General features: G+C 39.7%; 1 protein-coding gene across 7 annotated transcripts in view; it reads right to left on the bottom strand.

The window, feature by feature from the left end:
• The window catches only part of RUNX2 (RUNX family transcription factor 2), a 148,429-nt gene that overhangs the window by 69,607 nt on the left and 65,442 nt on the right, over window positions 1-13,380 (bottom strand). For all 7 annotated transcript variants that reach the window (XM_051615112.1, XM_051615113.1, XM_051615114.1 and 4 more), the window contains 2 exons: window positions 10,598-10,754; window positions 4,896-5,000 (listed from right to left, as the gene is read on the bottom strand). In XM_051615112.1, the coding sequence (XP_051471072.1) occupies window positions 4,896-5,000; window positions 10,598-10,754 (262 nt within the window). The remainder of the gene's footprint in view (window positions 1-4,895; window positions 5,001-10,597; window positions 10,755-13,380) is intronic.

Here is a 13,380-nt window from a genome sequence, read left to right as displayed (position 1 = left end):
CAGCACAGCCACGCTGGACATTTCTTTGGCTGTATGATCACTTTTTGCCTCATTCCTTACAAAGGGGCTTTATAACACAAACATTAAGCTTTAAAGAGTCATTTGGAGCAACGTGCAAACCGCCAGACCGCCCACTCTGCCTTCCCCTGCTCCCACTTATGGACAAAAAACCCAGGACTCATTCATCACATCTTAGGGTATTCAGCATTGACTTTAATTAAAAACCTCTTCCCCGTGCCAAAACACATGCAGATGCAAACTTCCGTGTTCAGTGTCTGAGATGCAGCACTTGAAAAAACACTGACAGTGTGAGGTACATGCACAAAGAAGGACCTGCCTGTAAAATCTCCTCTTGCTCTGCAAACTCCCTCTCTCTGCACTGCCCCAATTTACCACCGTGCAAAAACACCACAGTGAAATCAATATATTCTTGGGAAGGAAGGGGGCTGGTAGAATGGTTTTTGAAGGCAAGCCAGAGAATATTCTAAATGGGGGACGCACAGTGTGTTTAAACTGCTGTGATAATTCTGCATGAAGTGATGTTAAGGATCTAAGCTCCTTGCTGTAGCATGCCATGTGTCCCTGAATAAAATGACTGCCATGCAGGCTGTTAGCAGAGGAATGCGTAAACAGACAATGTATCCTTGCATCAGTTCCACAAAATGTTGCACAACACAAATGCCTCTCGATGTGTCATTTCCTGCCTGGCCACCAGCCCAGCTCCTGACAGGCAGTCAACAAAAAAAAAAAAAACAAAACCAACACACAACCAAAAAAAAACCCTACCAAAAAAAAAAAAAAAAAAAAAAAAGAAGAAAGAGAAAAATAATAATTGAAAAAAAAATGCTGAAAGATTTACATCTGTTCTACTCCACATTCCACCAGCCCCAGACTTATCCCTGCACCCTCTGCCTTTGAAAGAAAGGGGAGAAATTCCTAAAAACTGTTATGGTTTTAAAGTCGAGGAATCTCAAAAATCTCAATTACTTATCTGCGTTTCATAAGCCGGGTCTGCCAAACAGTTAATACAAAGGCTGAGCAGAACCCCTCGCTGGCTCTTGCTGCCTCCTGTGGCACTCACAGACAAAAAGGAGATGTTTGCTCATACCTTTCACCACGTGTGCACCTTGCGAGCTGCAGAGGCAGAGAAATACTCGGGAGCTGAATGAAACAGAGCAGTTTTTCTCCTACTGAAACACTTAAGTTCAAAGCTCCGAACCACTTTTCCACTCAAGCTGACAGAGAAAACTTTAAAACTAAAGTCTTTGGAAGCCAGGCAAAATATAAAAATATATAGACTTCTCCTCCCTCCTTATTTCTCTCATGATGGGGTTTCTGCCAGAAGCAGCCAGAAAGGAGGATGCCTCCTATTTGAAAGGTACCAAATAACTATTTCTGCACTTGTAATGAGGTAAGGCAAAGGCATTGAAGAGGGACTTAGGTAAAGGTTTTGAGATTTTTTTGTTCTGTGTTGTTTTTTTTTTTCTTCTTCTTCTTTGGATTCCCTTACAGTGCTATCTGTTGGTCAGTTATGACTTCATGACAACTTATTTATCTGGTAAAAGTCTTTCCCAGGTGGAAGGCAGCTCTGCTGGCTAACATGTGCATATGGCGGAGGTTTTATTCTGGACACGAGCACAGAAAAATCTCTGCAGGATTTCCCAATGATTCCCGAAGACCTCATAGAACCCCTGTGACTCCATCACTCAAAGTGCAAAGTGCTGCCTTAGTCCAGCACAAGGACTGTGCAACACAGTAGATACCCCTGGATGGTAATCTTGATAGACTGAAATAGATAATTAAAGACGTATTTGCCAAGGAAAAATAATCAGCCCACCTTTTCTCATACAGAAATGGGCAGGTTTTCCTAACAGAGCAACCTGACATCACTATCTCTATTGAAGTATTTAAAAATAATAACAGAGAGCAGCAAGCTTCTACAAGCATGTTTAATACGACTAAATGGCACTTACACCTAAGAACCTGACCTTCTGAAGTGCTGAGCACCCACAACACCAACTGGAGTCACTGCATGCCATGACTGTTCAGCACGCTTCAAGATAGGCTCTAAATGATTGTGATATCTGTCATGGTATTGCGGCTGCTCCTACTGCTGCTGGAAAGCAGCATTCATTCACTCGAGTCAACTTGGCAGCAGAAGGTCAGAGTGCCTTGCCTATAAACAAGCCTTACAAATTCACGATCTAAAGCATGATGTCATGTCTTAAAATGATAAGCCGGCAACAAAGTAAATGACATTTTGTAAAGATGGGCATAATTTTATGTTTACGCTACTTAGAAGGAAGGTTCTAATAAGTCATCGGTCGTGTTCCTTTAAAGGGAAGTTTTATAACTGAGATGAATCACAACTGCAAAAGATCAAAGTTAGAAAACATCAATGATGCCATGGGGTACTTTTTAATCTCGTAATGAATGATGATCATGTGCTCTTATGAAGTTGGTCCAACTGCCAACGCCAGATGTGTATATTAAGAAAAAAGTTGTTTGTGATGTGACAGCCCTGGTTGAGAGAGGAAAACTAGGATAACATGCTTGAGATGTCGAAGTGAAATACAGATCCTGGCTGAGAGGGGCACTATTTGCTGATACATAATTTGTTAGGAAAAACACATTTGTGAGCAGAGCCACACATTGACTTGAATTCCTTATGGCCCCCAAACCACCTTATTCTCCTTATGCAACATAAATGCCAGATGCAACTCTTGAATGATAACTACCAAACAATAATGGATCTACACAAGTGCAGGGGCTCTCAGAAGGAAGCAGAACTTCAGTGAAACTCCCACAGATCACTGGAGCTACTTTTTCCCTGAAAATTCAAGTTTGATAACTAGTCATTCTGGAGATCTCGCAGCCTTGAAAGTATCAAAGTGCAATAACAGAACCAAACCGACCCCAGAGTAGAACTTCACTAAGCATTTAGCCGTAACATTGAAATACAAATGGACATACAAATTTGGCATTCTTTAAAAAAAAAACACATATATTAAGAAAGATACAATAATTCCATCTAGGCTGTAAGAACTAAGTTACTGATCATTCCTAGGTTCATCTAAGCAATGACAATAGCAGACAAGAATCACATACAGAGGCCTTTCAGGTTTAAACTAAAAAGCTCCAGCAGAACTTGGAAATCTTATTAAGCTATATGAACACAGCCTCACTTGTAATTCTCTGGTGACCAAAATAGTTGGTCCCAATGCAAGTAGGTTCCCTTTCTGTGCTGCACAGGGTAGTCCATGCTGTTCTTCACAACATTTTCAAACTGCTCTGCTCTTTCACAGAGGTTGTGTCCTCTGCTGGGAGATTTCCTCTTTTGCAGATGCCTCAATACATACATGGAAGCAGCCACCATATGGGAACGGCTTAATGATATACAACTTATTCTCTGGTTTTTACTTCACGAAGGCAGGTTGCCCAGTGTCTCCGAGTAAGACACACGGAGTACCAGCAGTAAGTGAAAATAAAAAATGGGAATGGATTCAGCTTGGGACAGAAGACCAAACAAAAATCCCCTTGCTGTGACAGATGGACACCTCAGCTGAGAGCAGGCAGCAAGACAAGTATCTATGTAAAGAAATTTATCCTTAGCTATTTGATTTTTCTTTTCTGTTATTCAAGGTGAAACTCTACAGCCTGGACAGTTCTTACATAAGTCATTTCAGTTCATGTCTCTCAGAGTAAGAGGAGGTGACAGAGCAGCACGTTTTAGCACAAGAAACACTAAACTGCATGAATTCTGTATATGCCTTTTCTACTTCTCCGTGGTATTTTATACAAAACTCCACAAAAGAACCTCCTTAAAGGTCTCATTTGTATGCACAGATCAAAAGCAAAATAATTATTTGAGATGCTTCCATTATAGGGATTTTTTTTATGTGGTTATTCATAAAATAATTCTTAATCTCTAAATTTAATTTAAATACAGCTATCCAATCATTTTAGAAAGAGTTGTTCTAGTAAGATTAATAAAAAACTTCAGAATCAGCTCATCAGTGATACCCATATGATGTGAGACTGGTTACCAGCTAAATGTGCTAGACAGAGAGACAGCTGTATAAAACATGATGGATTAACCAGACCTCACTGTATCTAAAAGTAAGTGCTGCCCATAAAAGAGTCAGAACATGACAAAACACAATTGTCATAAAAATATAGCCAGTGATCATTTAAATAGATTCTTAGTAAGTTAGGAAGGTGCAATCCTATGACATAAACATGCTGAGTGAAAAGCTGCTGGACTATGTTTAAGTAAAATCTACTTTCTGTGCACAAATAAGAAACAAAGGCTATGCTGTTGATATACTGGGTTTTGTTATCTTTCCTTGGCCCCCAGGGGTCTATGATGAGTCCATAGCTGAAAACCAATTTCAGGTATGATAAGATTAACCAGGTGCATTAATTATCTGATGGCAGAAGAATTTAAGGGCAAACAAAAAGGCACTATATTATATATTTTTTCTGTGTGCTACGATTGATCCTGAAAGATCAGCCTCTTATTTTGTTCTAAACGTTTTCTGCTCGAAGCTTACAGAAGTTTAGGGAATTCAGCACACTGTAGGATTGTATCTATTATGCCTAAATCAGATTATACATAAATAGAGTGGGTTTAGTTCTCATTTACACTGGCAGATAATGTATCAAGACCTTGATGTGAATGAAAATCGGATTTGTCATTGCCCAAATTCAGCCAAACACTTAAGAGTGTGTTTAATGCAAGCATGTGTGTGGTCCAATAGACTCCAAATGAAGCATGCACTTACTGTTTTGCTGAGCAAGAACCAGTGTTTGACAAAGATGCATTTTTCATTTATGGGTCTCTGTTACACAAAATTAAGCAGACGTAAGTGTAAAAAGAAGAATATAATACTCACTTCTTGGCTCCCTTGGCCCATCTACTGTAACCTTTATAGCTCTGTGGTATGTAGCAACTTGGGGGGGATTTGTCAGGACAGTTATTGTCAAAGTAAAGCTCTTCCCTACAAAGGAAAAAAACAAGGAATGAGTGATTACAACATGAAAACAGTCACATGCATGTTCAGTAAAGAATCAGAGACGTTTAAAATTATTCCCTGTCGTTACCACAATCGTGAAAATTAAAAACATAACTGACCATAGGAGTTTTCCTCCCCTTCAGTTTTACTCTATGTCAAGAATATGTCCATGTGTTGACAATCTAAATGTTTCTTATTTAATAATGGGTCATCATACAATGACAGAACAAAAGTGATTCACTGCCGAGGACAAGCCAAATTCTTTGCTGCATTGAAAGTGGTGTAAATCCAAAGCAAGTCAGATAATTTAAAAATTTACTCCAGTTTTGCAGCTGTGTGACAGAGAGCAGAATGTGGCCACATGTTATTTACTTCACACAGTTTTATCATTTCATTTGTTTAACTTGACTACAATAAGATGAGGAAAGAATATATTCTCCTCCTGGGAGTCATTTTAACAGGGAATCAGTGTCTCCTGTCCTTCAGATGCCATGGGTAATACGATGATATCATTATTACTGGAACAGACTTTTTTTCCCTACATATATTCCATCTATGAAGTACTAAAAAAGCCCCCAGCTTCCCTGTGAGGGTGAGAAGCTGCTGTGTGCACATACACTGCTATTGCAGGTCTGCATTTTTTTTATTCCTCACAGTTCTAATTCACACAGAGATTGCAGAAGATCATCCGCAGCCTTTCGCTGAATGAAAACGGTAAAAAGAAATAAATAAAGGGAGCTGCCTGCATCTGGGCCCACATTCTTACAAGGCACTGGCCCCTGTTTGGGAGACTCACTGACAGTTGTAATCTGTTAGATATGCAACGGTTACTCATGTCAGATAGTCAAAACTGAAAACTGTTTCAAGACAGGAAAAGGTGGGCGTACAACAGTGACTCAATAAAACAGTCAGCAATCTTCAGCCTTCATGCTCATTTAAGCTGCTACTTTACCAGACACTTAAAATTCTCCTCCCCCACCTTCCCCCCCCCCCCCCCCCCCCATGTGTATACGTGCATTTTTTGTTGCTGGGCTTTTCCTCTTGCTGAACTCTAAAGGTATTCAATCAACACAAATCTTAAAAGATATGTAACAGCACAAACTTAAGGCAGTTTTTTCGAGCCTAATATAGAACAGCTTATATATAAGGCATAATACAGAACAGAGCTTTGGCTGTCAAATCTAGTAATTGGTCTTTCTTTCTGGTCCAAGTCGTATATCCCCAAACCTGCCTGAGACACGCATCATATATTACCAGGAGTGCAACTTCAAACTGTCTTGGCTATATTTTTCATGAACTAGAATATGACATGGATTTATTTTTTTTTTTAAGGAAATATAACTGTCATTTAGAGTAAAATGATTTTTCAGGTGTAGCTGTGCTCCGGCTGTGCCCACCTCTCTGAGAGAAGTGGGCTAGAAGGGAGGTCAAGACCCTGGGCAAAGGTGCAAAAATCTCAGAAGGCTGAATTCTGTCTCCTGTGGAGATGCATGCTTGAAGGTGGCTTTCCACAGTTTTGCGGGAAATGGATAATTTCTCAAATCTTCTGAGAGTTAGGACCACAGAAGGAGTCAGGGGTATATATGACATCTAGTCTTTGTCCAGTCCTGCCCCTCTACTGTCCCCAGAGGTAAACATGTGTCCTGCCAGTACACAGTGTGTGTGTAGGCAGCCTTCAGACATACAGCAGCAGCCCTAATGCAGCATATAGTGCCTCCATGCCTGCTTGTTTAGGGCTGAAAAGGGTCTGTGCCTCTTATGCCTATTGCTCACATATACATAACTCACCAGGGACAGGTTTAAGGTCTCCTTTGGCGCCAGCTTGTAATTTTAAAAAGTTCTGACTATTAAATTGTGTGATGATGACATTCAGATCACAGTTACTCATATAATATTGCTAGAATATTATTGGTAACAAAGATACTAAATGGATTTTCCACATACCTTTGAGTGAAGAATGTGGCCTTCAATTTATATGCTGAATTGCTATAAAAGTCTATCACGACTAAGAATTAACCTGACAAAATATAAGACCCTGTAAACGAGGTCTGCATGACTTTCTACACCAGATACCTCAACAGGATACAGTGAGCAGAAAAAGTGTACACTTAAATAGCAAGAACTATGTTTTGACCTCACCTGTGAGCATTTCTAAATTATCACCTCTCAGCAAACCTAAGAAGAACAGGTAAGCACTTAATTTCAAAGGCAAACTGGTTTTGTCCCCTAACTGGTATTCTAACAAAACAAAGCATTAATGAGGTAACACTGCTGAAGCCCTGCCACACTTGGTGAAAAATACATCACTTCATGGCAGGGAGCTGTGGGGCCCTGCCAGTGCATGCAGGTTCCACAGCTTTCAAAAGATGGCTGACATATTACAGGATTAAGAGCAAAATAAATGTTTAAGGTCCCCTGTGTCAGTGATGCTTATGCCTTCCACAGATATTTCACAGATATCCCTCCACAGCTATGAAATCCTTTAATGCACTTTTTATCACCTTTCTTTATTGCCCTTAGTCATTTCAACTATCCACTTTTAAAGGCTAAACACTAATTGTAGTTCTCTTTTATTAAATTCCCCAGCAAGCAGTCATCTGGCACCGTTGCTTCAGTGTGCCTAAACTATGCATTCTTTGTTATTCACACATGTGAGCCAAGCTGACACAGGAGGACGAGATGGACATATGCTGAAGCACAAGGCAAAGCCCAGAAATTAGCCTGAAATGAGACTCGGCAGCTTGTGTGTGTTGCATATTTTTTCAGTTAGATGCTAATGTGATTATAGTATCAGGACAGAATAAAATTAAGGTTATGATCCTTTGCTTATTGAAGACAGGAATTCTTTCTTCTCTGTGCTGTGGATTGGGCTTGTAAAAGTGACCTACTGCCACAAAACCACATACACCCAACCTGTGCATACACATAAAGTGCCCCAGTTACCTATGAATCCAGAAAAGGTGTTTAAGAAAAATTATACAAACAAAAACGTGAAGCTTCTGTCAGGCAAGAAACATTAATATGTATAAAAAACAAGTTTCTCCACTGAGCCATGGGAAGCAAGAAAAAACGTGGGAGAGGAGGTGAAGTAGTAAGTTGATGATTCAGACTTCACAATCAAATTTAGAGATACAGAGATCAAAGAGCAAGCTGTTTAGAAAGATGTAAATCTAAAGTCAGGAACAGGTGTGGATTAGTTTCTCGCCACCGAAAAATAATTTCTTTATTACTTTATTTTTCCTGTTCTACTTCAAGACCCATATCTATCGATATTTGTCTAAGTAAGGAGCTTTCTCACTTCTGTTTGCAACTACTGCTTTCTTTTCCTGCTATTTTAAGCAGAGTTCGAAAAATCTATCACTAATGATAACTCGTTCTCTTTCTCTCCCTCTGTCTCTCTCCCCCTCTCTGTTCTAAGTCTGGAAGACAAGTCTGGACCAATTTCTCCATCCTGCCTCTGGCAGCAGAATGCAGCATTTCAGATCCTCCACCGAGTCCCGGCTGCTTCAAAGGAAAAGCCCTACTTTCTTCCGTTAAGATCATAAGAAATATAGGGGGAGGGGGTCAGCTCTGTTTGGACATAATTACACTTCATCAAAAGAAGCTTTCTTCATCTTCCATGCGTGAAAAGTCTGCAAGCAGTTAAGTCTGTCTTTTTTCTTTTTTTTTTTTTTCTTTTTTTTTTTTTTTTAAATATAAAAATTGCTATTTGGGAAACTAGCCAAAACTCAGAAAGCCAATATAGTAAAACAGTGCACACCCTTTGTTTTTCTTTGAAGTCTCTTGAATAAATATGTTGAGGGTTTGAAAGTACACTATCACTTTTCCATAGATTCTACCCAGATTGATCAGAAAAAAAAATCTATTCCAAGTCTGCTAAATAAAAATATAAATTAAACTACTGGAACCAAATTTTAGGAGGTTTGTGTTTGTATGTGTCTGTAGCCGTATCTACTGAGGCCCTCTGTTTCATTTCCTATGCTTTAATAAAAAGTATATATCACAGGTTTCAAATGAAATTCATAGATCAGAGGTAGTACATCACATTTCAGTTCTTTTTCAACACTACAGAAAGACTGATACACTACTGAACTTTTACTGTAAGGCAGCAGTAGCAATGGAGCCAGAGAAATTTCAAACCTAATCCATCAGCAGAATAACAAAGCAGACTGTTGGGGTTTTTTTAAAGAAAGCAAGACAAATGGAAGAGAGAAGTAACACCTTATCCAAAAGGGCAATAAACTCTGTATTTATATTGCATTACTGTTGCAATAGTTATTCTGTCATTCAAGGTATTCTTTATTATCGATATTTTTAAGTTGTAAGGTGATAAAGAGAATTGTTGGTCAGGTCACTAAAATAAAAAGTAGCTTCTGTAAGCCACATTTACGGATTCACTTCAACAAAGCACTTGTAAAAGCCTGCTGACTGATTTAGGTTATCCAGGCCTTTGTCACACGTTTAATTTTTTTTTGGCCAAATATCCTTTCCTTCCTTAAGATGAACTGCAACTGCTTTCTAAAGAATATTACTTTCTTAAGAATATTAGCTTTTTTGCTAATTTTCTAGCACAATTGTTAGGCTTCTCTTGCTTTGTTCTGTCCCATACAGGGATAGTTTTTAAAAAAATGAATAATTACTTCAAATACATAAAAGCAAAAATATCTAGGTTGTGTCACTGACTGATACCACAAACCCCTCTGAAGATTTATGCAGCAAAAACTGAAGTGCCAGCTTCCTTCAAGCTATCCTTTCAATCATTACCTGAAATTTGAAAGCAGCTACAACACACTTTTAAGAGGAATTCTTGCAAATTTGCAATGATCACAAAGGCTTTCTATGAGTGCACTGCAGTTTTGAGATTATAGGAAGCTCCTAAACAGCTGGAAGACAATGACAGCACTCTACATCTTCAAAAAGAAACTAATAATTGGAAGTTACCCTGTCATTTAAGGTACAGGTTAAATTTAGTTCAGCCTAGGTTTACCAGCAAGTCATAAAAAGTCAACCAGTTTACTAAAAAGAAAAGTGGAACTTATTTTTGCAGGTCATATGCAGTTTGATTGTAAAGGGCAGGGAAGTCTCTAGGAAGCTTTCCACCAATAGCTGTGAGCCTTTAAAGATGTAAGGCTTTAAAGAATATAATCTACAGCACATGTGACAGGCAAAACCCTCTTAATTACAGGTCTTCTACAACAACTTCAGGAGCCGCTAAAGGGAATTCTCCATCTCTCACTGCTGTGGCCTGAGATACCCTCTCTAACTCCACATAACCCAGATCACAGATGCCTCCATTTACTTCTACTTTTGCTATATGATTAAAATAGGGAAGCAGGTATTCTGTGAATAATTTTTGAAAACCTGTGTCTCATAAAAATCATACAGAGATGGGAGGAGTCAGAAAAACTGAAGAGAAATCCTAAACTTGAACAAAAGTTTAAAATAAAACATGCCTTCATCCCTTCAAAAGAAAGGCTGACAACAATGTATTTACAGTTTGATCAGTATTTCATTGCAAATTAAGTTTGACATCTAGACATTGGTTTTACCTCATTATGGACACACAAAATGCAGTGGCCTACCTCTTCCACTTCTGCCCACAAATCGTAAGTCATTAAACCTGGCCACCTGGTTCTTCATCACAGCTGACGCATTTCGCAGTTCTGCAGAATAGTTCTCATCATTTCCAGCCATGACAGTGACCACTGTCCCATCAGGCACTTCTCCTAAGGCCACCACCTGTTAAAATGGGAAGACAACCACAACTTGTGAAGCAACACTTGGAAAATGTCTGTCTCCATCCCAGCTCTGCAGGCTGCCATGCTCCTTACAAAGCTCTGTGGCAGCTTCTCCAGCCTGCTGTGGTGAAGAGTCATGTTTTAGGTGAACACAGAACAAAGTGCCACATCAAACAAAGGAACATCTTGCATTGTCTCCCTTTCTCATAGACTAATAGGGAGCTTCTTTTTTACATTTCTTCAGAAACATTTAGCATCCTTATGTAGACTGTATGGTTTAATGTTTCCTGAAGGCTAACTTTGTTCTTAGCAAGCAGTGAGCAGCCAGAAAATAGGAGGCATGGGTTGTATCCCTAAATTATATACGGGAGCACATTTGAAATGGAAAGTTAGAAATTACTATTAGCAGCCTCATCATCCAAATTTGGTTCTGCTTCTCTCTTGGTTGCACCCATCAACCTGACCCTGGAGCGCCTCAGACTTCAAGCCAGAGAGAAACCCCCACCTACCCATCCCGGGAGTGACACCGGGGGCATTATCCTACAAAGCTCTCCACCTAACAAGCCACTGCAGTGGAGCACTTCATGGCTGGAATTCAAACTCTTCAGATGCAATATAAAACAAAGGCTGTCTTTCCTCGCAGGCATGTAAATTTTCATAGCGCTCACAAGAGTTGCATGTGGTTAGCACTGATACCTCCCTTAAATTCCAGGATAGGTGAATAGGAGATATTAAAGCATTTCTCCTTATGTTTCAACTAGCTGATAGTCTCACTTTTATGCTTCAGTGGTTGCATAGTGCTCCAACATCTGATTAGGTAAGTGCCACGGAGTAGACAGCTCCTGTCTTTTAATTTGAGAACACTAAGCACACCTAAAGCGTTACTGCACCATGACTTTTTAAAGCAAAAATAAACAGGAACAGGGCCACTAAGTTACTAGAAAGACAATATACATGCTTCTTCACATGGGGTAAAAAAAGTCCACAAAAAGTACCAAGAAAACAATGTCCTTTTGCCCAGTTAGCTAACACCAATATTGGAAATTCAAGAGATTCACAAATATTGCGTTGCTGAGCTCTAACTTGAAAAAAAATAATCTTGAGATACAAAGTCTCTTGCCTTGTAGTTTCTACCAGTTTACATGGTCAGTCATGACTTTTTGTATTATTGACAGTAACTGACTGTCTCCTGAAACCTAAGTCTTGCTTGAAATGCCTTTGCCATAAATGATCCCGTCTGAAACGAATAATTGCAGGTTGCGCTTTAATATTAAGTGGAAAGAATGAGGAGTTTGGAGTATAAAGATAGAGCATTACGTAGCCCAGTGCACCGTAAAATGTTTCTCTACAATAGTAAGTAGGTAATGATGGAAGGTATAAAAAATCTGAAAATATATAAAATAGACTATAGTTCTGAAAAGCACAGCTCAGCTTATTTAAAAAAACTATTGAAGAGAAAGAAGAAAGCAAACCTGAAATGCTGTATAAAAAGGATGTACCCTGGTGCTCTTCTGTTTTTCCATAAAAGATCAGGTAATACCACCCACAACTTTAAACTGAGTTTTGCCACAAAATACTGTGAAGTCTGTCTATCAAGCAAAGATTTTACTTTAAAGTGATATGAATGTCCCTAAAAATAAAAAACATAGGAACCACTGTTGCCGATAAGATCTGAGGTCCCACCAGCTCACTGCCTAGGGTGTGCCAGCAGCCACGTCTGACAGCTTCAAAGAGAGGTGTAAGGAACAATAAATAATAATCACATAACAAATAATAATCTGCCGAGCAGATTACAGAGCTGACTCTAACCCTTAATAAATGGATATTGCCTTAGAAGTCTCAAGCATGGGGCTTGAGACTACTTGTAAAACGCTCCTTTCCTAGTTTGCAATAGATCACATTATCTCTGGACAGTCTTGTCCCGCTATTCAGCATCCAGGGGAGCTGCAACCTATGCTTTTCATATCTTGCGAAACAAAAAATAAACCACCAAACAAAACAATCAGTTTATCTCCAGAAATGCAAAGAACCTGAGAGCACAGGAGGAAGTGTGAGTCTGCCAGGGGCCTCGGAAGAGGGAGCAAAATGACTGCAGCTCCTGCTCACCTCCTCCTCTCTGGGTACCCACAGCACGGAGCTGCCAATGGCATCACCTCTCCCTCTCAACTCAGTCTCCCGAACACGGGTACACCTTGCAACACTTGGGCAGGAGGGAACAACGCCTCTTAAAAGGCTCCCCCTGCCCTCCTGTTGCTTTTCAGAGCTTTCCTCCCTGTCCCTTCCACTCGACGATGTCAGTTCAATTTGTCAGCTCAGGCATCCACCTAAAACTGCACGAGCTGCTGCCAGAGTCACTGGGCTGATTGCGCCTCATCATAAGCTGCATCATTACCAAACTGCACCAGGTTTTTGGTGCAGTATGATGCAATATTGCAATTTGTCCCATTAGGAGAAGACCGAAGGAAAATACAAACTGAAATCAGAGGTGAAAATAAAAATTTTGGCTAATAAAGTCCTATTACATGGGAAACTTCCGGGCCATGCACCAGGAGCAAGATGATTGCTTTTTTCATGATTTCATACTTTTTTGCCATGAAATACCAGAAGACTATTGCACACCTGCATAT

Source organism: Apus apus, chromosome 3 (genome assembly GCF_020740795.1).
Source record: "Apus apus isolate bApuApu2 chromosome 3, bApuApu2.pri.cur, whole genome shotgun sequence".
NCBI classification, from domain to species: domain Eukaryota; kingdom Metazoa; phylum Chordata; class Aves; order Apodiformes; family Apodidae; genus Apus; species Apus apus.
The sequence above is the reverse complement of the archived record's forward strand: the minus strand, read 5'-3'. Positions and strand labels throughout refer to the sequence as shown.